General features: G+C 47.8%; 1 protein-coding gene across 20 annotated transcripts in view; it reads left to right on the top strand.

Annotated features, from left to right (window-relative positions):
• Positions 1–14727, top strand: part of RET (ret proto-oncogene) — a gene marked incomplete at both ends in the record, with an annotated part of 52166 nt that extends 37439 nt beyond the window's left edge. For 10 of the 20 annotated variants that reach the window (XM_084244695.1, XM_084244693.1, XM_084244686.1 and 7 more), the window contains 12 exons: positions 1090–1200; positions 1752–1874; positions 2742–2998; positions 4226–4373; positions 5459–5566; positions 6826–7040; positions 7135–7257; positions 8996–9066; positions 10258–10395; positions 11492–11591; positions 13079–13226; positions 14570–14727. In XM_084244695.1, coding sequence (XP_084100821.1) covers positions 1090–1200; positions 1752–1874; positions 2742–2998; positions 4226–4373; positions 5459–5566; positions 6826–7040; positions 7135–7257; positions 8996–9066; positions 10258–10395; positions 11492–11591; positions 13079–13226; positions 14570–14727 — 1700 coding nt within the window. Of the gene's footprint in view, positions 1–1089; positions 1201–1751; positions 1880–2741; positions 2999–4225; positions 4374–5458; positions 5567–6825; positions 7041–7134; positions 7258–8995; positions 9067–10257; positions 10396–11491; positions 11592–13078; positions 13259–14569 lie in introns of those variants that run through there. The other 10 variants (XM_084244697.1, XM_084244687.1, XM_084244696.1 and 7 more) reach the window with 5 other exon arrangements.
• Positions 14728–22765: the final 8038 nt, after the last annotated feature.

The following is a 22765-nucleotide window of genomic DNA, read 5'->3' as shown; positions in this document are numbered from 1 at the left end:
GAAAAAAGAAAGAAGCTTTATTGTGAGTTGATTGACAAGGGGACAGTTAATACATTCAAATCTGCTTCTCCAGTTAAGAAAGGGAATGAGATTACATAGGTTGTGGGGACTAGGATGGAGAACAAAGGAATCTGATTTTTTGGCTGAAAAGCAAGTTAGGGGCAAAGTTCACTGGCGGAAGTTCATTGGCTGATCCCAGGGCACTTCATACTTGGAGAGTATGAAGAGGTTATTTTTCTGAATCTGAAGATTTGAATTTCTGTTGGTGGGACCCTTGTCTCTGGGTACTACGCTCCCCCACCCCACCCCCACCCCCTGTGTTTGCAGTTTCTTCCCTCTGGCTGACCTTGGAGCTCAGCTCAAGATTAGTCACTTCTTGCTCAGACTGGGTCATCTGTAAATAAGCTATATCTGTGAGTACAAACCTCAAAAAGAAAAAGTTAGAGAAGTCTTTTTGTTCTGCTCCCAAGGGTGTGAAAGCAATTTTACCATTTAACCTCAATTACAGTGGCCAAGTGGAGACAGGATTCCTGTAGGCCCTGCAGCCTCTGTAGTGGCTCCCCCTGCTCCAAGCCTGTACCCCAGCACGTTGTCCCCCATTGTGGTTCCTAATACAGGGAGAGGGTAGGCAGGAGTGCAGGGTTCAGGTCAAAGTTGGGCTGTGCAGGGGACATAGAGACTCTTCCTGGGAGGTGCCAGGCCCGAGGGTGAGGCCTGGAGCAGGAAGGACCTGAGCCAGCTTGGGAGTGGGCAGTAGCCAGCTCCATGGTTCACCCATCACTGTGAGGATCCTGCTCATGGTGCGGCCTTGAAAGGTCCTAGTCTCATCTGACCCCCTTAACTAAAGCCCTGGCCCTGCCTATCCCCTCCAGCCCTTTATTACCCAGGCTGCCCTGTGCACTAAGGACTGCCCACGTGCTCCTCTGTGATGACACTGCTGGGTGCCATTTTCCTCTTTTAATGCCTCATGTTGCTGTTCCTTGGAGGAGCAGAATCAACTCGGATGTTGTGGGTGCTGCCCTCCTAACTTTCGCAGCCTGCCCAGAGAGTACTCCCACATGGGGGTGACCAGCCTTCTGTGTCTCATAGGAATTACCAGGAACTTCTCCACCTGCTCCCCCAGCATCAAGACATGTCCTGATGGCCACTGTGATGCCGTGGAGAGCAGAGATGCCAACATCTGCCCCCAGGACTGCCTCCGTAAGCAGCCTGCTGGGTCTGTGTGCAACCTGAGATGGAACAGGGCCCTGGGTAGCTGGGGGAGTGAGTGGAAGAGTATTGGACTCCCACCCGCTCTTCAGCCAGACATGCCAGCTTCCTGGGTTTTATGTGCTAAGCTTTGCTCTGACATTTCATTTGAATAAAGAATTCTGCCTCCCTTCCCCCCGGGGAAAAAAAAACAAAAACGTCCTGACCTACCCTCACCAATGTCACTCTGGCCAATTCCTGGAGGTGCAGCTCCTTGCCCCCTACTTCTGACTCCCAGCTGCACCTGCTGCCCTTTCCCTGATTTTGAAAAGTAACTGTATGGAACCTTGCAGGAGCCCTGGGTGGTCTGGGGGGCTCTTCCTTCCGTCTACTGTGGCCAGAAGTACAGGTCAGTAGTTGAGAATGCCCGGGTGACCTAGATTTCTGAGCCCCCTGCCCTCTCTGGAGCTGAGTATGTTGCTGTCAGGTGGGGATGGGCCCATCTGTGTGGTTCTGGCTTGCAGATCATGCCAGGAGGCTAAAGGGGTTGCTTCTGTTTCCAGGGGGTGGCAACATCATCGGTGGGCACGAGCCTGGGGAACGCCGGGGCATTAAAGCCGGCTATGGCATCTGCAACTGCTTCCCCAAGGATAAGAAGTGTTTCTGCGAACCGGAAGACAGCCAGGGTGAGTGGGTGGGGAGACTGGCCACCTGGGGCCACTCAGGCAAGCAGGGCTCCCCAAACCTCCCAAAGCCCAGCAAGGGGGGCACGAGGGACAATTGCAGAAAGATGAGTGAAACCCAGAAGACACCCACTTTTCCTTACCTCTGAGCCTTAGTTCCCCTATATGTGCAGGCAGGAATGTGGGTCAAGGACACTACAGAGTGCTTTCTGGACCAAAGTTCTGTAATAAAAAATTGGGCCAGAAAGTCAGTTCTTCTACCAAGCACCTCCTCATCTGCTCAACTGTCCCTTTGCAGGGCCCATAGCACCAGCTAGCTGGGACCCCTCCCTCCCCACCAGAACCCCCAGGGCCTCCTCCTGGAGCAACAGGTGTGGTGGGCAGCACGGGCCCCACTGAGCAGATGGGACAATTGTCTGATATTTTGAATTGTTCCTGTGTGGCCCTAGGTCTTGAGCAACTCTTTCTTTGACCCTTTTTATATAAAGAAAATACAGGAGATGTTGGAAATAGGAGAAGCTTAACTTCGCTGCCAGCCCTCCAGGGTCTCTGGCTTCAGTGGGTTCACAGCTTCTGCTATGTGACCTTGCACATCTGCTTAATCCCTCTGTGCCTCTTGTTCCTTCTGAAAGAAAGATGATAACCATCTCCAAGAGCAAAAGTGTACCCAGCAATGTCTGTCAGCACTGTGGGGTATGAGTCACTCACACTCTCATGCCAGCTGCACTGGCCAGGCTGCTCAGTTTGTCCCAGTGGCCACTTCCCAGCTGCCATGGGCATAGTGGGCTGCAGGATTGTGTTTGCTGGCTGCTGTTGGTGTTCAGGGGTGCCTTCTGGAGTGCTGGCCCTCATGGGCACCCCTGCCCACAGACCCCCTGTGCGATGAGCTCTGTCGCACCGTGATCGCGGCGGCTGTGCTCTTTTCCTTCATCGTGTCTGTCCTGCTGTCCACCTTCTGCATTCACCGTTACCACAAGAACGCCCACAAGGCGCCCATCGCCTCGGCTGAGATGACCTTCCGCCGGCCCACCCAGGCCTTCCCAGTCAGCTACTCCTCCTCCGGCGCCCGCCGACCCTCACTGGACTCCATGGAGAACCAGGTCTCAGTGGACGCCTTCAAGATTCCGGTGAGGTGCCAGAGGGCCACAGGGACGGGGAGGCAGGCAGCCCTTTTTGGAGACCCTGCAGGTCATGGGGACAATAGGGAGTGAGGGGGGAAGGGGCCTGTAAGACTCCCTGCTCTGTGTCCTGGCCGTGGCAGCTGATGTGCTGCCCACTGGAAGATGCTCTGGATGTTCTTACAGCCCCCTGCGTTCACCAAGCTGCCTCCCAGCAAGGGCGGGAGGACAGTTCATGGGTTGCAGACTCGGGGCTGGTTAGATGCATGAGATTTGGGGCATGCGAATCACCGGCAGGCTGGCAGCCCAACATGTTGGGAACTGTTGCACAGAAGACCAAGGGCTTTGGGGAGATTGAGGAGGGATATGGATTTTATTTTTAGAGAGTGGGGCCTCTGGGAGTGGGGGTTTGCCAGAGGAGCCCAAGTTCTCTCTCCATTTCTGAAGGCTGCTCTGTTGGGAAGGCTGGGGTGGGGGGCAGAGTGGGAGCCCAGTGAGAGGTGCTGTCCCATTCCAGCAGGAGATGGCAGCAGGGAAGGCTTCCTAGAGTGACCTGATATGTGAATGAAACTTCAGTGGGAAGGTCGGGTGGGTGGACGGAAGCATGGTGAGCCAGCGTATGCAGGTTCAGAGCAACAGCTGGGCCTGAGGGAAGCGTAGGCTCTTGGACAACTTGGGGTGGAGGGTCCCAACGAGTATGGTGGTGCCTTTCCAAGCAGCTGGGGTTCTTAGGCAGGGAGGTGCCAATTTGGTCCTTCTGGGCATCCTGGAGATCAAATAGAGAGGGCGGACCAAGGCTCAGACTGCAGACCAATCAGCACCTATACCAGGTGTCCAAACTAGAGAGAGCCCTGAGAGGCTTGGGCCTGACTCCCATGGAAGAGGGGACGCACCCACTACCTGTGGTTGTGAGTAGCCGTGATACCTCATTTGAAAACAAGAACACAGCCTTGGAGTGGCGCAGGGTGCATTCAGTAGACCTGGGACCAGCAAGGTTCCAGGCCATATTCTGGCAACAACCCATCATGTAACCTCACCATAGGACCCATCCATGGGGTTCAACCCTCAGTGAATGGGGACCAGCACCAGCAGGTTCAGTGATGGTTAGCTCTCTGTACACTGGAGTTTCCCCTGCAGAAACTCCTTTTTGGGTTTTGTCTGCTCCCTTTCTTCTTTCTTACCCTCACTGTCTTTCTCCCCAATCCTCTTCTCTCCTTTCCTTCACCCCCACTATAGGAAGATCCAAAGTGGGAATTCCCTCGGAAGAATTTGATACTTGGGAAAACTCTGGGAGAAGGTGAATTTGGAAAAGTGGTCCAGGCAACAGCCTTCCGGCTGAAAGGCAAAGCTGGGTACACAACTGTGGCCGTGAAGATGCTGAAAGGTACCTGTCCAAGCAGTGTATGCAGGTGCCTCTGCCACACAACTCAGGAAACCAGGGATGAAGCCACTCTGTCAGGGAGCTGGCTGGGGTGATGACCAGAACAACAGGGTGAAGATGTTTTACTCCCTGGAAGGTTCTGGATTGGTGCTACTTCTGCACCAATGTTGGGTAAAGATCTGGGTAGTTTTTAAAACATTAAAAGCCCTTTTGGCTTCAATTGATCACTCTTCCTGCCCTAGTCTGTCCCATTCATTCCTCTCAGCCAAGTGTCTGCAGGGGTCCTGTAAGGACTGGCCCTGTCCCCTGCGACCCTGTCTTGCCCTATCTCTGGCCACCTCCAGGAAACCTCCCTCCCCCAAGCCCAGTCATGACACGTGTTTGTCTCTAAGTGGGCACACACTGAGTATTTCTGTGGACAGCTTCTGCCGGCCCAATTGGACTAACCTCTCCGCCATGCTGGTGTCAGCCACCAAGAGGTCCTGACACCCATTTTCCAGCTGCCCTCTCTTCTAGACATGTCTGCAACTAGAGGCAGTAGCGTGGCACAGCTGAGCAAGAGCCACAGGGCTGCCTGCCCTCAGAATACATGTGCTCCATGTGGCAAGAGGGCACGTCTGTGCTGTCTGGTTGTCTTCACCTTTTTCCAGGACTTTGCCCCCCACTCTTGAGAGCTTGGTTATCAGGTGTTTAGGGATATCAGGGGGTCCCATTGCTTTCCTAGAAGAACTAATGAAGGGGAGGGGTGCGTCTCCCTGTACCCACTGTCTTTGAATGATAACGACTGCAGAAAGAAATGCCCTTATACACACAGCCCAGTGTTGGGGAGGCTTTTCATGGAAATCCTGCTTATGGGGAAGTTTACTCTTTGGGGTTCTTATTCCTTGGAGGCAGACAAAGATGCTGTTCACCATTCCATGAACTGCGAGGAGCTCAGAGCAGCCAGGTCTTTGCAGACCCTGTTTGAACTTGGGTGGGGACATCTGTGAAGGAGATAACAAATCTGTGCAGATCAGGTGTGGGTCAGGTGATAGCATCATCCCTTCCAGAAGAATCATTTTACAACCTGCTGTTTACCTGCATTTCAGAGAATGCCTCCCCAAGTGAGCTGCGGGACCTACTGTCAGAGTTCAACCTGCTGAAGCAGGTCAACCATCCACAAGTCATCAAGCTGTATGGAGCCTGTAGCCAGGATGGTAAGGCTACCACAGGACAGGTAGCCATGGGGTACAGGCTGAGGGGCTCTGACTACTTTGTTCCCCTCTCTGCTCCCTTTCTTTGCCATTCCCTCCATCCTCCAGAAGGTCTGGCCCTTGCATCCTGCTGGGGGCGGGGACGGGGGCTGGGGAGGGCACTGCTGCAGGAGCACCTGTATGAGGCCTCTGGCTCATGGGCTATATTCTTTAGGCCTGCCAGGCTGCTCAGAGGTCTCTGACATCTCAGCTGTCAGCACCCCACTTCAGACAGAGACTCCAGGGCAGGGAGCTTCAGAAATGGACTGTATCCTGGGGAGTACATGTGCCATGACCTCCAGGAGCTCCAATCCCAGCCGTGCATGGCAAAAGCATTGTCACGATTCCTCACATAAGGACAAAGGAAACAAGTCTGATCTGTTGATTTTCCAAACCCAGTGTGCCTCTCAGGGGGTTCACTGTGCACAAATGTGTGCGTGTATATTTTGAGGATTTGAGGGAAACAGGGAGAGGTGACAGGAACACTGGTCAGTACCAGTAGAACTCGGGACTGGGCCTACGACAGGGAGCAGCAGTCTTGTGCCCGACCAGACCCTCTGCTTCAGTCTGTACCAAGGACTTAGAAAGACATGCTGTTCTGGCAGCAGGGGGCTGCCTCCAGGCCCTGGCTGAGCACAGTGGCTGCCTGTCTTGGGTACCCCAGGAAAGAGTCCTACACAATGACCCGTGGGAGCCAGCTTCCACGAGGGCTTCCACAAAGGCTTCCACAAAGGCACTGACTGACCCAAGTAAGGCTATGTATGTCTACCCGCTTGCTTCTAGAGTGCAGCGCCTTGGGCCTCCCCGGTGGCGCAGCGGTTGAGCGCTGGGTTGCGAAGCTCCCCTCGGCCTCTGCAGCGCCAGTTCGATCCCTGGCTGCTCCCTGGCCACCGGAGGAGGGTCCCACATGGCGCGCAGACCTCTCCTGCCGCCCGCTGCTCCCCTCAGCAGTGTACTTCATCAGTCTGCCTGCTCTGCTCTCTGCTCTGACTCTGGTGAATTCTCTCACCCTCCCGCGCTTCTGACTGTACCCAGTGCGTGTATAAACAAACAAACAAACAAACAAATAAATAAATAAAATACGTGCCTCTTTAAAAAAAAAAGTAGAGTGCAGCGTCTACCCCGGGATTCCCACAGCCCCCCTATGCTCTGCACATTGCCCAGAGCTGGCCTGACTTCCTAGCCTGCAGGCAGCCAGCCTATAGCCCCTTCTCTGCCCCCAGGGCCGCTCCTCCTCATTGTGGAGTATGCCAAGTATGGTTCCCTGAGGGGCTTCCTTCGAGAAAGCCGCAAGGCAGGGCCTGGCTACGTGGGCAGCCGGGGCAGCCGCAACTCCAGCTACTTGGACAACCCAGATGAGCGGGCCCTGACAATGGGCGACCTCATCTCCTTCGCCTGGCAGATCTCTCGGGGGATGCAGTACCTGGCTGAGATGAAGGTGTGTGCTGCCCCTGCCCAGCTGCAACCCCCATCCCCGACGACCTTCAACAGGGCCTGGGTTTCAGGGTTTCATGTTGCTGTCTTCCTTGCAGCTCGTCCATCGGGACTTGGCAGCCAGAAATGTCTTAGTAGCTGAAGGGCGGAAAATGAAGATTTCAGATTTTGGCCTCTCCCGAGATGTTTATGAAGAGGACTCCTATGTGAAGAGGAGCAAGGTACTGGACCCAGGGAGTGCTGGCCCAGTGCTCCCAGACTAGGCAGTCAGCGCCTTTGGAACATCGAGGGAGGATGAAGCACATTTTGGGAATGCAGTCTCCCAGCTCTCATTCCTAAAGCTTTCCCTACTTCTGGGTCCCCAGACACCCATTTTAGACCTACCCCTCCCCCTTCTCCTTTTTCCTGAGTGCTGCATTCACCCTTTCAGGGCTGCCCTCTGGGGGACTGGGGCCTCGAAACTTATCTTGCTTTTTAATCACTCATATTTAAGGTCAGCTAATGCAACGGAAACAACGGTTCTTTTTTCCACAGTTGTTCCTCTTGCTTCTGCAGAATGAAAGGTCTCTGTTTCCTTTCTGTGTAATTCTAGCTCTTTTGAGACATAACCCCAAGCTTGGTAGTCATTCTTTCCAGAAAGGAGTGAACTGCTTTAGGTGTGGTTCCCTGGGATGGGGCCTGCTGGATGAGTTTGGAAGATGCACAGGGAACCCATGGAAGGTTCTTAGGAACATTCCCAAGTCTCTGAACTAGATGGTTGGGAACTTTCTGGGGAGGTGGTGTTCTCTGGCATTTGTCTCATGCCTTTAGTTCTGTTGGCCTCTCAACCCCACTCCTGCAGCCTGGCCAACCTATGTCGGACCAGACAGGACCGTCAAAGGGCACAGCTGCCCCAGCTTTCAGAATAGATGCTGCCCAGAAGAGAGAAATATAAAACCCTACAGCCCACACTTCAACCTTGCTCGGAAGAAGCCCTTGGTGTTGCCAAGGTCATGGGAGGATGTTTCATTTCTTCTGGGGCTTCTGCTTTGACAGCACATCACAGAACTGCTGAAAGGGAAGTGGAGAGGGGCTGCTCCCCAGCCCATGAGCTGGCTGTGGACAGAGTCTTCCTGTTGACACACTGTCCTCAAAGAAAGCCCTGTGTCCTGTGTCAGAGCAGAGCAGCGCAGGCATCCAAACGCAGACGCCCTGGGAGAGTGGGCCTCTGGCAGTGTGTTACCAGCATGCACCCCCGAAACCTTCACGCTTCATTAGAACACAATCCCTAAAGAACTCTGTTAAGAAAAAGGAATTTCAAACTCTAGGCTCGCCTATTGAAAAGCAATGACAAAAATTGTCCTGGACAGGATTCACTAGGTCTGACCCCAGTGCCTCGATCATGGAGGGCAGTCTTTCTGGGGCTGCTTGAGGGGTCAGGGGACTAAACAAAAGGGCTAAAACCAGCTTCATGACATGGAAACAGATTTCTCCCTCAAGTTTCTCAGAAGTGCTTTTAGCTTGTGACAGAAGGCCCAAAGATGGAAATGGTGGGTGGTAGTTTCCTTAAACTAGTTCCCCTTCAGAAATCTTGGGAGATTTTGCTGGATGGTGTTTACAGACCACACATTGGGTGACACCTCCCGTGGTGCCACCTGGATTGGCCTAATAATAATAGCCCCTGGATTGGCCTAATTTGGGTTGGGTCTCCGTTCCTTGTGTTTCTTCTCAGCGGGGACATGGTGTGCGGTGGTCACACCCCATGTGGTCCTGGCCAGGTCCACTGACTCCCTTGGGTGTTTCTGCTGGACATAGAAGGGTAGGGTTGAGGGACCAGCCCCTCTGAGGTTCTGTACCCTGGTGCGCTCTAGGCATTGTCATTCATCTGCTCCTCCAACATGGCCCCATCTCCACTACAACCTCCACCCATGGTACCTAGGGTGTCAGAGCGACATTACTACCTTTCTTTTACTTCTTTAGGGTCGGATTCCAGTCAAATGGATGGCAATTGAGTCCCTTTTCGATCATATCTATACCACCCAAAGTGACGTGTAAGTGTGCATGTCGTCTTCTCTGGGATGAAGGTTGTACTGTCAGGGGCCAAGATACCCATCTAGTCAGGAATAGTGCGGGCCCTAACTGCCTTGGGCCATGCTAACCATCAACAATGTTCCCCAAGCCAAGGGGACTTCTGGAAGTCATCCAATGGGCAGGGCCCAGGCAGTGATTCTGAAAGCCCCATGGAATGTGTAAGAGCAATGCAGGAGGTCACCTTGCTCACATTCTCATCACTTCCCCATCTCTCCCCTCCCCTGGCCTCTCTGAGCACCTCAGTGAGCACAGGCCCAGCCAAAGAGTTCCCCTCTTAGGGGCTCAGGCACAGTCAGGTCCCTTGGGACTCGTCCCCTCCCATAGTCAGGGGTCACCTTGAGTGAGTCCTGGAATGTTCAGAAACGGGAACCAAACTCGCTTGTCAAATTACAAGACTTGATAGTTTTCAAAACAGCAAACTTGTTTCTAAGGGTTCTGTGATCAACTGACATGCATTCTTGACTACTGTGGGCTCTGGAAAGGCAGGTCTGAAACAGTTTTAAACAACTGTTTTCTGATTACCAAAGTTTACTGTGGGACAATTGGAAAATTCAAAGAAAAGCATAATGAGAACATTAAAAATCACTTGGATCCCAGCACCCCTAAGTCACTCCTGCTGGCCCCCACAGGCATGGCCTTCGAGTGTTTTCTGTGGTGTGCAGGTATATGCCTTTTATTACCATAAGTGGAATTTTGTGGTAATGGTATTTTGTAATCTGATTTTTGTGTTTACGTCACAGTATTTTTTCCCCCACAGTTAAGTATTTTTCTATAGCAGCACTTTTTTTTCTACTAAGCTCTTATGAGCATCTCCCAGCACACAGGAGCGAAGGAGTCGTGCAGGGAGCCCCACTCCCTCCTTGCATTTTGCTGCACTTGCATGACTGCTCTGTGCCATCTTGGATACTTTGGCACAGCCCCATAGGGGCAGCCACTCACCCTTGTGGGTATGGGGTCTGAGCTCGGGCTTTGGCATCATAGGGGCCAGGGTAGGCAGGCAGCTAGTCCCACCTCCATTCTCATCCATCTGTGCACTCAGGCATCTGCTCTGGGCATTGATGGGTCAGCAGCTGCTGGGGTGTACATCCGGGCTGTGCTGAGGGCACCCCAGGCCCAGTGCAGTCACTCATTGGTGGTCTCACACCCTACAGGTGGTCCTTTGGTGTCCTGCTGTGGGAGATTGTCACCCTGGGGGGCAACCCTTACCCTGGGATTCCTCCAGAGCGGCTCTTCAACCTTCTGAAGACAGGCTACCGGATGGAGCGTCCTGACAACTGCAGTGAGGAGATGTGAGCGGGCTCTGCTTTGTCCCAGCCTCCCTTGGACACAGACACTGGGTTTGCAGGAAAGGAGACATGTGCTCATTCCCGCCCCGCTCCAGAGTAACCATGGGGACAGCCCGCGGTGAGCTGGGCAGTAGGTAGTGAAAGGGCAGACCATGACAGGGCAAAAGCCAGAACACCACCCTTGGGCATGATGGCAGGTGCTAGGAGTCCCAGCTCTGCTGGAACTGAATGGCCTTCCTGGGAGACTTGCAGGGATAAGGGGGAGTAGGGCCAGAGAAATGTGGTAAGAAGAATGAAAGGCTTCAGACTGCGGAGCAGCTCGAGCCCAAGGCCAGAGACCCATCCCTGGGACAGGGCATTTAGGCAAGTAATTCAGAATTACCCAAAAGGTACATACCAGGGATTGCCCAAGTGAAGGTGCAGAGCCAGGCAAGGGGAACCTGGGCTTTCGTACCAGAGAGACAAAATATCAGATGATTTTGGGGAGCAGGTTGAGAAAGGCGTTCACAGGCAGGGACACGCTGGTCCATTCATTCCACACAGTCTGTTGTGCACCTACCTCTGCTGGGCTGGGGTTAGAAGGGAAGTGCAAGGGTGAGTAGGTGCTGCCTCCTTGGGTGGCCTGAACTGGCAGCCAGCTAGCCTAGCACACACCCACATGGCACCTCTGAAGGCCTGGCAGCTGTGCCAGGGCACCAGGGAGGTGAGGAAGGTGCAAGACAGGGATGTGATTAGCAGAAGTTTTTGTCTGTTGCCACACCCAGTTCACTTTTTATAAGATTTTAAAGGACTGGCATTTCCTCCTCAGCTACTGTCATGGGCACGGCATCTCATCAGCTCTTCACCACTGTTTATGAAAGGGAAATGAAAAGAAATTTCTCTCAACAGGAGAGAAGCTTAATAGCTGGATCACCATGCCAACTGCCCTGGGCCCCACGTGACCTCTCAGACCCTGGCCCAGCTCAGATTAGGATATCAGCAACACAGAAACAGCTTTGAGGCTTGGGACAGAGGTTCCTGGGGCCAGAGCACATGCCAGGGTGGTGGTGTCATTGGGTAGTTCCTGCTGCATCGTAATTACCGGCCTGCTTCCCACCAGGTACGGTCTGATGCTGCAGTGCTGGAAGCAGGAACCAGACAAGAGACCAGTGTTTGCCGATATCAGCAAAGACCTGGAGAAGATGATGGTTAAGAGCAGAGTAAGTATCTATAGCCACTTTCTTAGGCTAGTCACCCACAGGTTGAATTTGACAATGGTGGGACTCAGTCTCACCCCAGGTCTGTGGAATTCCCAGGGGAGGGAGGGTCAGAGCAGGGCTGTACAGAGGGAGATGGGCCTGCTGTCCTCTGAAGGCAGCAGCCACAGACCCTTCTTGGGTCAGGTCCCTTGAGCTTCTTTTCAAATCTTGAAGAAACCAAGATTCTTAGCTTGATGCTTAAGAGTCCTCCACAAACAGGCATGGGAAGAAAATCTCCAAAGCTAAATAAAATTAATTTCAATAATAGAACATAAGAAAGTAAAGTTGCAGTGGGTGCCTAAATTCAGATTCTGTGAGGGGCCCATCAGAGGATGGGAGGTGACTAAGGAGTGGTAGTGACAGTGGCAAATAGGAGCAGAGCAGGTAATCCCCTCTGAAGGACTACTCATTGTAGCCTCATGTAACCTACAGGATTATAAGCACCAAAATGGCAGGTTCTTCTGAACTTTAAGGGGCACTTCTGTTAAGTTTCCCAGTTTTTAATGTTAGTCACTTATTTAAACTACCAAAAATGTGTATGGGCCAAACAAAACATCTGCAAGGCTAGATTCAGCCTCCTGCTTCCTGTTTCTAACTCTGGACAAATGAGAAAGCCAGCAAAGTTTCAACAAATATTTATTGAGCAGTTGCTACACACCATGTTCTATCTCAGATGCTGGAGATATAAATAAACAAGACAGGCACAGACCTGGTTTCATCCCTAACATTGACACATTTACTAAATGTTGCCATTTCTTCAAACAAAAAATAAAATGTTTGGTCTAGGCCACTTGAAATAAAGCTTACCATTAGTATATGGTTTGGGCAAAGCTGCTGAATCCTGTGAATGCAGGCTTGTCCTAAGAAAAAGTAAGAGCCAATGCACAGAGAACTGGCTTCCTGGGGTTCTTTACACAGTTATACAGAGCAGTGTAAGTAACCGGCATTCAAAGATTGTCATGCTTGGGAGCTGAAGCCAATAGCAGTATGCGCAAAACCCATACCTGTGACTTCCAATTTCTAAGTCCTGACGTGATATTCTAGAAAGCAGGGCACCTTGAAGGAAAGCTGAAGTGTTGGGCAGGTGGGAGATGTATCTTGGCTCTCAAATAAATAAAGGTGCTACAGATAACTCAGGTTTTGTAAGTAGGCTGGTTCCCCAGTGCTACAAAGCCGGGACAATCATGGCAACCCAATGAGGCGACTTTTAGGAGGGCTGTGATAAGGACCATGAGCAAGGCCAGGCAGGATTGAGGGGAGATCAAGTGCTGGTTCTCGGGTATCGGGATGGTGTGAGAAGGGCGCTCAAGGAGATGCCAGTGGGCTGGTGCACTTAGGAGCTTGGCCAGGGCTTCTGCCCTCAGCAGGGATTGAGGAAAAATAGAGAACCCTGGACGTGTCCACTGGTGGCCCAGCCTAAGGTGACGGGCCATCTCTCTCTTTTCCAGGACTACTTGGACCTGGCTGCGTCCACCCCATCTGACTCCCTGCTTTATGATGATGGCCTCTCAGAGGAGGAGACACCCCTGGTGGACTGTAATAATGCTCCCCTCCCTCGAACCCTCCCCTCCACGTGGATTGAAAACAAACTCTATGGTAGAATTTCACATGCCTTTACTAGATTCTAGCAACATGGTTCCTCTCTACACTATCCTTACTCTCTGTAATGCTTTCTAAGAGTGTTTCTGGTCTGAATGAAGCCAAAGCCCGCCCTGAACCTTTTTATTTGTAAATGTCTGACTTTGCATCAGTTTACATTCAGGCATTTTTGCAACTATGTTTTTTTTTTTTAAAGGATGTGAAAATAAGTGTAACTATTATGCTGCCCAGTAATTTAAGGTGATAGAGAAGAGCAGGGCAGAACTCTCAGGGGATATTGAGTCAATGATGAATAAGTGCTTATGGGGGTGATTATCAAGTCATAGAACTAATTTAATACTGGGATAAATTTGCTCAATTTGGGGAGGTATTGGATTTAGAAAGGAGGAGCCAGCACCACCCTGCCTGCACTGAGAGCATAGCCAGCAGCGCCCCTGGATCCTGTCTGGGTTGGTGGGTGGGTGGCTCCTGGGAGGGGGTGGGGGCGGGTGCTGGGAAGCAGCACCAAGCCTGGCCTTGGCCACAGCCACATGTCCCCTGTTGGGGAGGACACACACGCAGACTATTTTCACATCCTTTGCATTACACAGTGTCGTGACACTTGTCACTTTTAAAGTCAGTGCTAAAAGCTGGAGCAAATGCTTTTTGAAAGAACGTAGTCCGTGGTGCTGTGGTCTTGCAATGGACAGTAAATACGGTTCTTGCCAAAACTCCTTCTTTTGTCTTCGATTAAATACTTGAAATTTTTTCCTGTTTCCTAACTTCATTGATTGTTTGAAAATCTTGGAGTCGCAAGCATTTTTTCAGCCGACATTGTTCCTTTTGCATGCCTCCTGAGTCACAATTCCTTGCTGGCTTCGAGTCTAGTGCTGTACACCATTTGCCCTGTCGACGCTGTGGGGCTCACCTGCGTGTGCCCTTGACATGGAAGATTCTCTCCTCTGTGTTAGACTTGGATGGAAGACGAGTCAAGTAGGCTTCTTTATGTTAGAAAACCCTTTATAGAAGCTTCCCACTGCAGTAGCCATTTGTACAGCAATGGCTGATACGAGATGCTGCCTTAGAGTTAAACAGGTCAACAAATGCATGTATCAGATTTGAGACTTTGAAACTCATTCAAATTGGTCGTTTCTGCTAAGTTACTATTACCAAAAGAGCAGATGGTATTACCCCTTAGTAGTACAGTGTTTGGAATCCTAAAGCACGAAACCATTTATGCAATTGGCACAAAAATCAGAAGTTTGGTTTGATCCTCAAAGGGAGTTTTGCCAAGGCCTTACTGTCTGCACATGAAGTTTTGGTTCTTCAGTGCAGAACAAATGATCTGTTTTCATTTTTAGGCATGTCAGACCCGAACTGGCCTGAAGAGAGTCCTGTACCACTCACGAGAGCCGATGGCACCAACACTGGGTGTCCACGATATGCAAATGATAGTGTATATGCTAACTGGATGGTTTCACCCTCAGCGGCACAATTAATGGACGCATTTGATAGCTAACATTTCTTTGTGAAAGGTAATGGACTCACAAGGGGAAGAAACCTGCATTTCACGCTGGCTGGCGATTTTCCCTCCTAGCAGAGATAGAGCACTGGATGAGAGTCCTGAGTTCAGTGTTTAGGTCTTCCCTTCTCTCTGGCCCTCGACGGCGCCCAGGGGTGGTCTGTGTTCATCCATGACCACCACTATGTGGGTCCCTCACTAACTACCTGAACTGTTTGATTTCTCTGGTTGCCACCAGAGAAGGCAACAAGATTTAAACACAAAGCACACACACATGCACACACGCACATGCACTCACAAAGGCAGCAGGAAAAATAAAGGCCAAATTGACCTGTTTTTGTTTAAATTGAGAGCCTGGGAGCTGGGCAAGACCTTGTAGCAGTGTCGTAGCCCTGCCAGGATGGAGGGGAAGGAGCAGCCTCGGGACAGGCCTCGGCTCAGCATCTGAGATCCTCAAAATGGTTTTGTAAAATCATGTAACCTTTTCTTAGAAGACATTTGATTTTATCATGATTACAATGATTCTTAGATTTAGCACAATGAAGAGATCTGATGCCATATTTGCTATGTAGACGGGTGATGTGAAGGGAGTGGGTTCACAAGAAACATTTGTCCCCATCACTGAGAGATCGCTGCTCTCTGGTGAGAATGAGTGTGAAGAATATGGGTGTTCCAGGAGCATGACCTCCAGTCCAAAGGCTGCCGACAGCAGAGACCTGGCTACGACTCCCATCTCCAGCAGCCCTCAGTGCACCCCATGTCCAGGGCCAGAAAAACAGTGACTCATTTCACACATTAGAATAGAGTGGGGCTTGTGCTCCTTTTGAAGGGACAGTTCAGTTAGTTACGTTAGAAGTCGCACTGAAAATGACCAAGGATTTCTGCACCTCTGATTACAATTCTAATGTGGAAAAGTATGTTTTCGGCTCTTATAGAGCTTATGTGAAAAGGTACATGTATCAACTCCTCTTGTGTTTGTGACTTAATGCTGCTATAGCAAGACGTTTTTATTTCTTATATTCTGACCGTGACTCATAGCTTCTTGTTATTCTTCACCACTTGTTTGTGGTCACAGACACTAGGCCCTCCTCCCATCACATGGGAGTGGTTTTCGGGAAGTTCTTGCACTCTTCTGTCTGTCTATTACAACTTTGCAGCAGAGGGCAACTTTGCAGCAGGGGGTCGGTTACCAAACTGCCTGGTCTTCAGACTTAAAGCACTGTGAAAGGACTTACAGTAGTCTCTTTAAAATACTATATTTTGAAGGCATTTCACAAAAGCTGTAAAATTATAGCATTTTGTGTGGCCAAGAAGGCTCAGATGGTATATGTTGGAGGCTCATGGAGTGTGCTGTGTGTGTGTGCACACATCATGTGTACACACAGGAGAGAGATGAAGAAACAGTTTACTAGAGATATATTAAATGTAGCTTTAGTGTGGGCCGTTTTTTCAGAATACACTGTGATAATTTCTTTAACAAATATATAGTTGTGGTAAACTTTTGGTTTTCAGATGTGCTTAATGATAGTCTTATTAAATGCAGAAATAAGGATAAAAAATCTCTCAAATTATTAACAATGTCTACTCTGTAAGTGTGAGTTGCTGCACCTAGTTCGTTCTCGACAGGATGAGAACTTCGGGTCTAATTGACTAACCCAGTGAGTGATGGGAAATTAATCCTTGAATAATAACCTATTTGTCTATTCCTGAGTTATGAAAGTACTCATACTTACTAATCCTATCAGACAGAACTTTCATATACATATATGCAGAAGTTACTACATATTAAATATTATTGAGTATTAAGTAGCAATCTGTCATTAAAATTTGTAAAATTTATTTATGAAAGGTTATTAAAACATGCCATGTTAATTTGTTTTTGTAATCAAGGTGACTTAAGAAAATAATTTCAGTTTGTAAATAAAATTATGTATGATAAAATGTGTAAACTTATTTTCTCTTTTTAACTTCCTAGTGGAAACATCAAGTTTTTGATTTTGAAGTTTTGCTATAAAGATTAAAATGCCACAAGGAAATCTGTTGTAACCACTGGGGAACTAAGAGTGGTCAAAATACTAGGAAGCTGGTGGTAATATTATGAACTCAGTTTGCACCATGTGTATGTGAATAGGTACATTTACAGTAATTGCTAAAAACTGCCAATTCCATCATTTAAGGAATTCCTTCCTGCAGGTCTCCTTCCCTAAAATAGAGCAACAGCCAAAGTTGAGCTCAGGTATGTAGACCACACTTGTGTTGTGGGTAGGTTCTTGAAAACTATTAACTTTAAGAGAAACAACATGTAACAAACCAGGTTCTTCAACATGGTTTTCATCAACATCAGCCAAAATTGTTCTCAACAAAAGGACATTGTCTGAGGACCTGCAATATTTGCAGTTCTCTGCAATTTGCTTGTTGCTTATTTCTTGAAGCTAGAGTTGTACAGTTGTGGGAGAGTGCAAAATGCATCATAGTAACTGAAGGGAAGCTGGAGGGAAATTTTTGCCGTGAATCACTCAACCAAGTTGCAAATATGAAATGCTTCTGTTGATGTCCTCCTGGGACTGTGTGGAAATATTCTGTAAGCTCGTCAAATACCTGATGGAGCAGGTGAGTCAGTTGCAAATTTGAGTTCTTACTAACATAAATCTGATTTTTGGTTGCTTTGTGCATTGATGCTGAGGGCCTTTTGTCATTGGTTGGTTGCATAGGTTTGCGCGTGCACACACATGCATGTACACACCTCACCCAAGGGATGCCCCATTCCCTCGTGCTGCACCTCCTGACCTACAAGTACCTGTGTGTGTGTTGTTGACAGCCTCCTTCAATCTGGACCACAGGGACTGGAAATCAATGTAATTTCTAGGGTCAGTTACAGCCTTTACCTGTGAGTGTTTAGAAACCTATGCAGAGAAAAGGTTAATACAAAAATAGTGAACAGCCCCCTTTTTAGCCTCTCTTAGGAGTGTTTGTGTGCTTTATTTTTCTTTAAAAAAAAAAATTCTCCACCAGCCTTCACAAAGGATTCCTTTCCACCACAAGGCCAGCTTGGAAATGCAGTTTAATGTCTGAGATCAGGACTAGGACAAATATTTAGCATAAAAAGGAAATTCAAAGGCAAAGCATTCATTCCCAGGTAGAGCACTGAATGGTTTCTATTTTCTTCCTCTCAGTGTTTCCACATCTAGGATATTTAGCTGGGTGGTTTTGGAAAGTGCCTAAGAAATCCTTACCTTCATGGTACTGGAGAAGATGTAAGAGTGTGTCCAAAGATCTGGCAATGTGGGCGCCCCTCACACCTTCAGCATAAAGAAGTGCATGAGTCTTCTCTGCTTCATGCAGAAGACACCCCTCTTTCCACTCAGGCTGCTATGGGGAGCCAACCCCTCCCCAGGGCAGCAGCCTTGATGGCCTTGTTGGAACTTTGTAGCAATCTCTAGTAAGCTGGGACTCACAGGAAAATCAGAACTTGTTGCAAAGAATTTTTCTATTTAGGCCACATTGCCATGTCCAGCAAGGAGACTAACAGCACCTCCAAAGAAATCGCTGTTCTTTGCAACTCTGGTTTTGATTGCGGTGTCAAATGACAAAATATTCTCAGATGTTTCTGGGAAGTGCTAAATTACAGGACCTGGCTAGCAGACCTCAGCTGGGGCCCAGCCCAGGGAGGCCATCTTGCAGAGGCAACTACAGGGGCTTCAGTGTCACAGTAAACTGGGCCTGGCATCACGGAAGGAGCCACGACCCAAGCCCACTCTAGCCACTGAGACAAAATCTATGCTACGCCAGAGAGACCATGACCCTGCATCCTTTCAGAGGACACTGTGCAATTCAAGTTCAAAATTAGTGTGGGCAGGCAAGGTAAGGTAAGTGCATTTTAAAACTAAAAAAACACAGGAGGAATATAGTGGAACCAAGCAAGGGATTGGGGGGGGGGCGAGGGGGGACTAGCAGGCAAACTATAAATCAGAGACATCCAGTAGAGGAGGGGAGGGAGAGGGATCAAAGCAGGGAAGGAAGAGCACAAGAGATGATTCACTGGTGACTTGGTGGTAGGGATTTTATGGGGATTACACCTGAGAGGAGGAATCAAGCAGTACAAAAATGGGCAACAATGTATATACATATATATAAATGTATATATATACACATATATATAAATTATACATATATAAATGTATTTTTTAAATAAAAATTTTTAAAAATCATTTTCACTTTGAGGAAGAAACCACTTTGCTATTTCATAATGACAGCATTTACCATTCAAATTGTCGATCTCTTGAATAAAAATGTGAAGTTTGTTGTGTCCATGTTTTTACTTATCTCCATCAATTTTGTAAATAGTATCAGGGTAAACCATAACCTTTTTAAAAAAAATTTTTTTTGAGGTAGCACCGGTTTGCAACATTTGTTGTAAGAAGTATAGGATCTCCCCCTTCAGTTGTTACTATATGACACCCTCCACCATAGCACCCATAGTCCTCCACCACAGTTTATTGAGCTCCCTCCCTACTTGTTCTCACCCCTTCCCATCCCCTTTCAGTAGCTTCAGTTCTACAGTCAGATTTCTAGGTTTTGTTATTAGTTTGGCTTTACCTGATCCTTTATTTAGTTTCTCTGTATTCTAGATGTAAGTGACACCATCCATTATTTGTTTTTTTCTGACTTAATTTGCTTAACATAATCCCGTCTAATTCCATCCATGTTGGCCCAAATGGTAAGCATTTATCTTTTTCAATAGCTGAGTAATATTTCATTGTGCATATGTAAATCTTCCTGTTCCACTCACCCATTTGGGGGCACTTAGGTTGTTTTCATAGCTTGGCTATTAGAAATAGTGCTGCAGTGAACACAGGAGTGCATATTTCTCTTAGAATTAGTTTTTGTATGCTGTGAGTAGATACCAGGCATGGGCTTGCTGGGTCATATGGTAGATCCACTTAATATTTTGAGAAACCTCCACACTGTTTTCCATAGGAGCCAGACCAGTCTGTATTCCCACCAACAAGGTAAGAGGGTTCCTTTTTCTCCATGTCCTCACCAACACTTGTTTCTGGTGTTGGTGATATGGGCCATCTCCCAGATGTGAGGTGGTATCTCATTGTGGTTTTGATTTGGATTTTCCTGACAATAAATGATGAGCATTTTTTCATGTGCCTGTTGCCTATCTGCATGTCTTCCTTGGGGAAGTTTATTTCAGTCTTCTGACATGTTTTGGTTTTTTTTTTTTTTTGAAAAAAAAAAATCCTTCTTCACTGTTCTCTAGTCCTTTTCTGCACTTGTAATTTTCCTCATGGAGGAGAATCATTCCTGTGAGTCAGGAAGGGTTTGGCCCAGGAGAAGGAAGAACATAAGGCTGCCTCTTGCTACCTGAGGCAAGGGACCTTGTCTGGAGCACGGCAAGGAGCCCAGACAGTGTCTGTATGCTTTGGAGGCAGCTCTCACCCAGGGCGTGACTTGCCCCATGTTTGTGCCTTTCTTCTGAGCATTTTAAAGAGCTTGAAAATCTTCCTGTATGTTTTGTGGCCAAAGGGCCTGAGACTAAAGCTCTTGGATTACTCAAAGGAACATGGGGTACTTCTTAAGTCTGGAGAGAAAAGTAAAATTATAGGAAGTGATTTTTAGAAGAGGAATGACACAGAGAATGGGAGGATTCTGGTCTCTCACAAGATTGAAAAAAGTAGAAGTGTTGTGGTAGAAAATGGCATTTTAAAAGAGCTGTTCAATTATATACGTGCTAGCTTTGTAGAAAAAAAGACCACCCAAATAAGACCAAATGGAGGTTATTTGCTCTGAACTTGCTGTAAGTACAGGGACATCACTTGCTTTTGGCAGAGACTCAAAGGCAGGCAATAGAATGGGGAAGTGATGACGATGGTGATGATGATGACAGGAGAGGTTTCTAGTATGCTGTGATTGGAGCATTCTGTTGGCATGGGGAAGCTGGAGGCAAGTTAATTAGAAGCTTGTGAAGTACTTGGGGAACATATTTGGCTTTCTCTGGTTGGTCCTGAGTTGGAAATGGGGGTGAAAAATAAGGAAACTGCCAGTCACTGACTAAATCCTGACCATTCTGAGCTGGTTTCTGCTGAGGTGGTAGATCAGAATTCTTTGGTTATAAGCAGTATTGTCATTGTTTGTATGTTTAGTCTCTCAGTCCTCCCTTTCCCTACCTGTGAGAGTTGATGAAATCTAAAAATCCAGATCACCACTTAGAGATCAATTGTTCAGTCATCTCCATGATGTCTCAACCTTTCTGTTGTTATATCATCATGATTATTATCATGGTTGTGCAGAGCATTCCAGACCTTGGATAAAATATAATAGATATGATGTATCATGACCACTGTATGGAAACAACAAATAATCTCTGCAAAATGCTTCGAACCAGGAACCCAAACCCAAGCCAAGAACAAATCCCATATAGGCATGCAGATCAACCTTAGAGCCAAGTAACTTTTGCCTTAAGGCAAATGCTTAGACTGTTCCACCTTCCCTGTTTCACTGATCCAAGTATATAGTATTAGTAACGTCACACTGTGACCACCTAACAAGAAGTCTAAAGTAATGCAAATGCCCATCACTACTCAAGCCAGTGAGTTGAGACTGAAGTGTATTTCATCTAGAGAAGAGATGATATTGCTAGTGAATTCTGCTGGAGTTAGTAATCTCTTTCTTAGAATCATACATGTGTGTGTGTGTGTGTGTGTGTGTGTGTGTGTGTGTATTACCAATGGGGACACATCTCTAATGATCCACATAAACGATGAGTTTAGTGATTTCCTCAGGTAGAGTGCTGAGCAATCAAAGGTGATTTTGTTTTGGAGTTCATGCCTGTGTCAGAATTTTCAGCATCAGTGATTTATAGAATTATGATCTCTGTATACAAACAAGTCTTAGAAAACTATAACATCATGCATGAGATGTTAGTCTGAAGCAAATAGGACCAGACATCATGACCACAAAAGATGTCGTATCTGGTAGGGATAAGTGGAGCTCTGGAAGAAAAGAAGTGGTTCAATTCAGAAAACCAGACCCTTTAGCTGGGTTATGTATTTCGATCTCTGTTGGTCTCTCATAGGTACCAAGTATTTGGCTTATCATCCTATGATGAAGGTTGTTGAATTCAAATTCAGAATGACCCAGGGTGTGATCAGCAGATTGTGATAATTGGTTCTTTTCTGGGAAAGCAGGATACTAGTGAATCACAGGCTAATTTGTTTAAAGTCATTTGTCCATGTTGCTGCAAATGGAACTGCTATCAGCTGTAATTCCCTATTGTCTCCTTTGATGAGACTAGAATTTCCCAGAAGCTTTCATCATGGGAGTCTGGTGATGGATGGCAGATTCAGCAATTGGTTAGATCTAGGACAGTGACTGTTGTTTGCGATAATCTAATAATGGCCTTAGAATTAATGTGTTCTGACCTAACAATTGTAATAAAGAAAAAAGACAAGAGGAAAAGGGCAGTTGTTGATAAATGACAACCAAAGACCTATAGACATCGAGAAGAATGTAGATAAGAATACAAAACAGGAAATAAATAGGGATCTTAGTCTGACATGTTGGGTAGAATCCTAGGTCCATAATACTAGGTCCTCTGCCTGTTCTTAAGGTTTTGAGTCAGCTATCTGCTTGATAATAGTTGCTTTTAGAAGATCTCTAAGAAGCCTTAGCTTGAAGTTCCCCACTGGAGTAGCTTTCCAAATGTATGGAAATCTGGAACTGTGAATTTAGTTGTGAAAGGTGAACCCAAGGATGGATAGCCTAAAGTTTCATAGCTATGACATGTTCACATCTAAAACTTACACAAACCCCGTGGTGGGTGGACCCTGGGTAAAATCCATCTGAAGGTATTCAAAGGGCACTTGAGGCTTTTGTTCCTGGCCATGTCCCACCCTGAAAGTTCTTCTAGGATTATGTTGGGTGACATATGACCCAAAAATAACCTCAACTGTCTCTTTAAAGTTTTCCAGTGTTGATTTAAGAGAGTTATCAATTTTCATGTACCCTATGAGTAGTTTCATGGAGTAAT

The sequence above is a fragment of the Talpa europaea genome, assembly GCF_964194135.1.
Source record: "Talpa europaea genome assembly, chromosome: 10".
In the NCBI taxonomy this organism is placed as follows: domain Eukaryota; kingdom Metazoa; phylum Chordata; class Mammalia; order Eulipotyphla; family Talpidae; genus Talpa; species Talpa europaea.
Note: the sequence above shows the minus strand (reverse complement) of the source record. Positions and strands in the feature narration are given on the sequence as shown.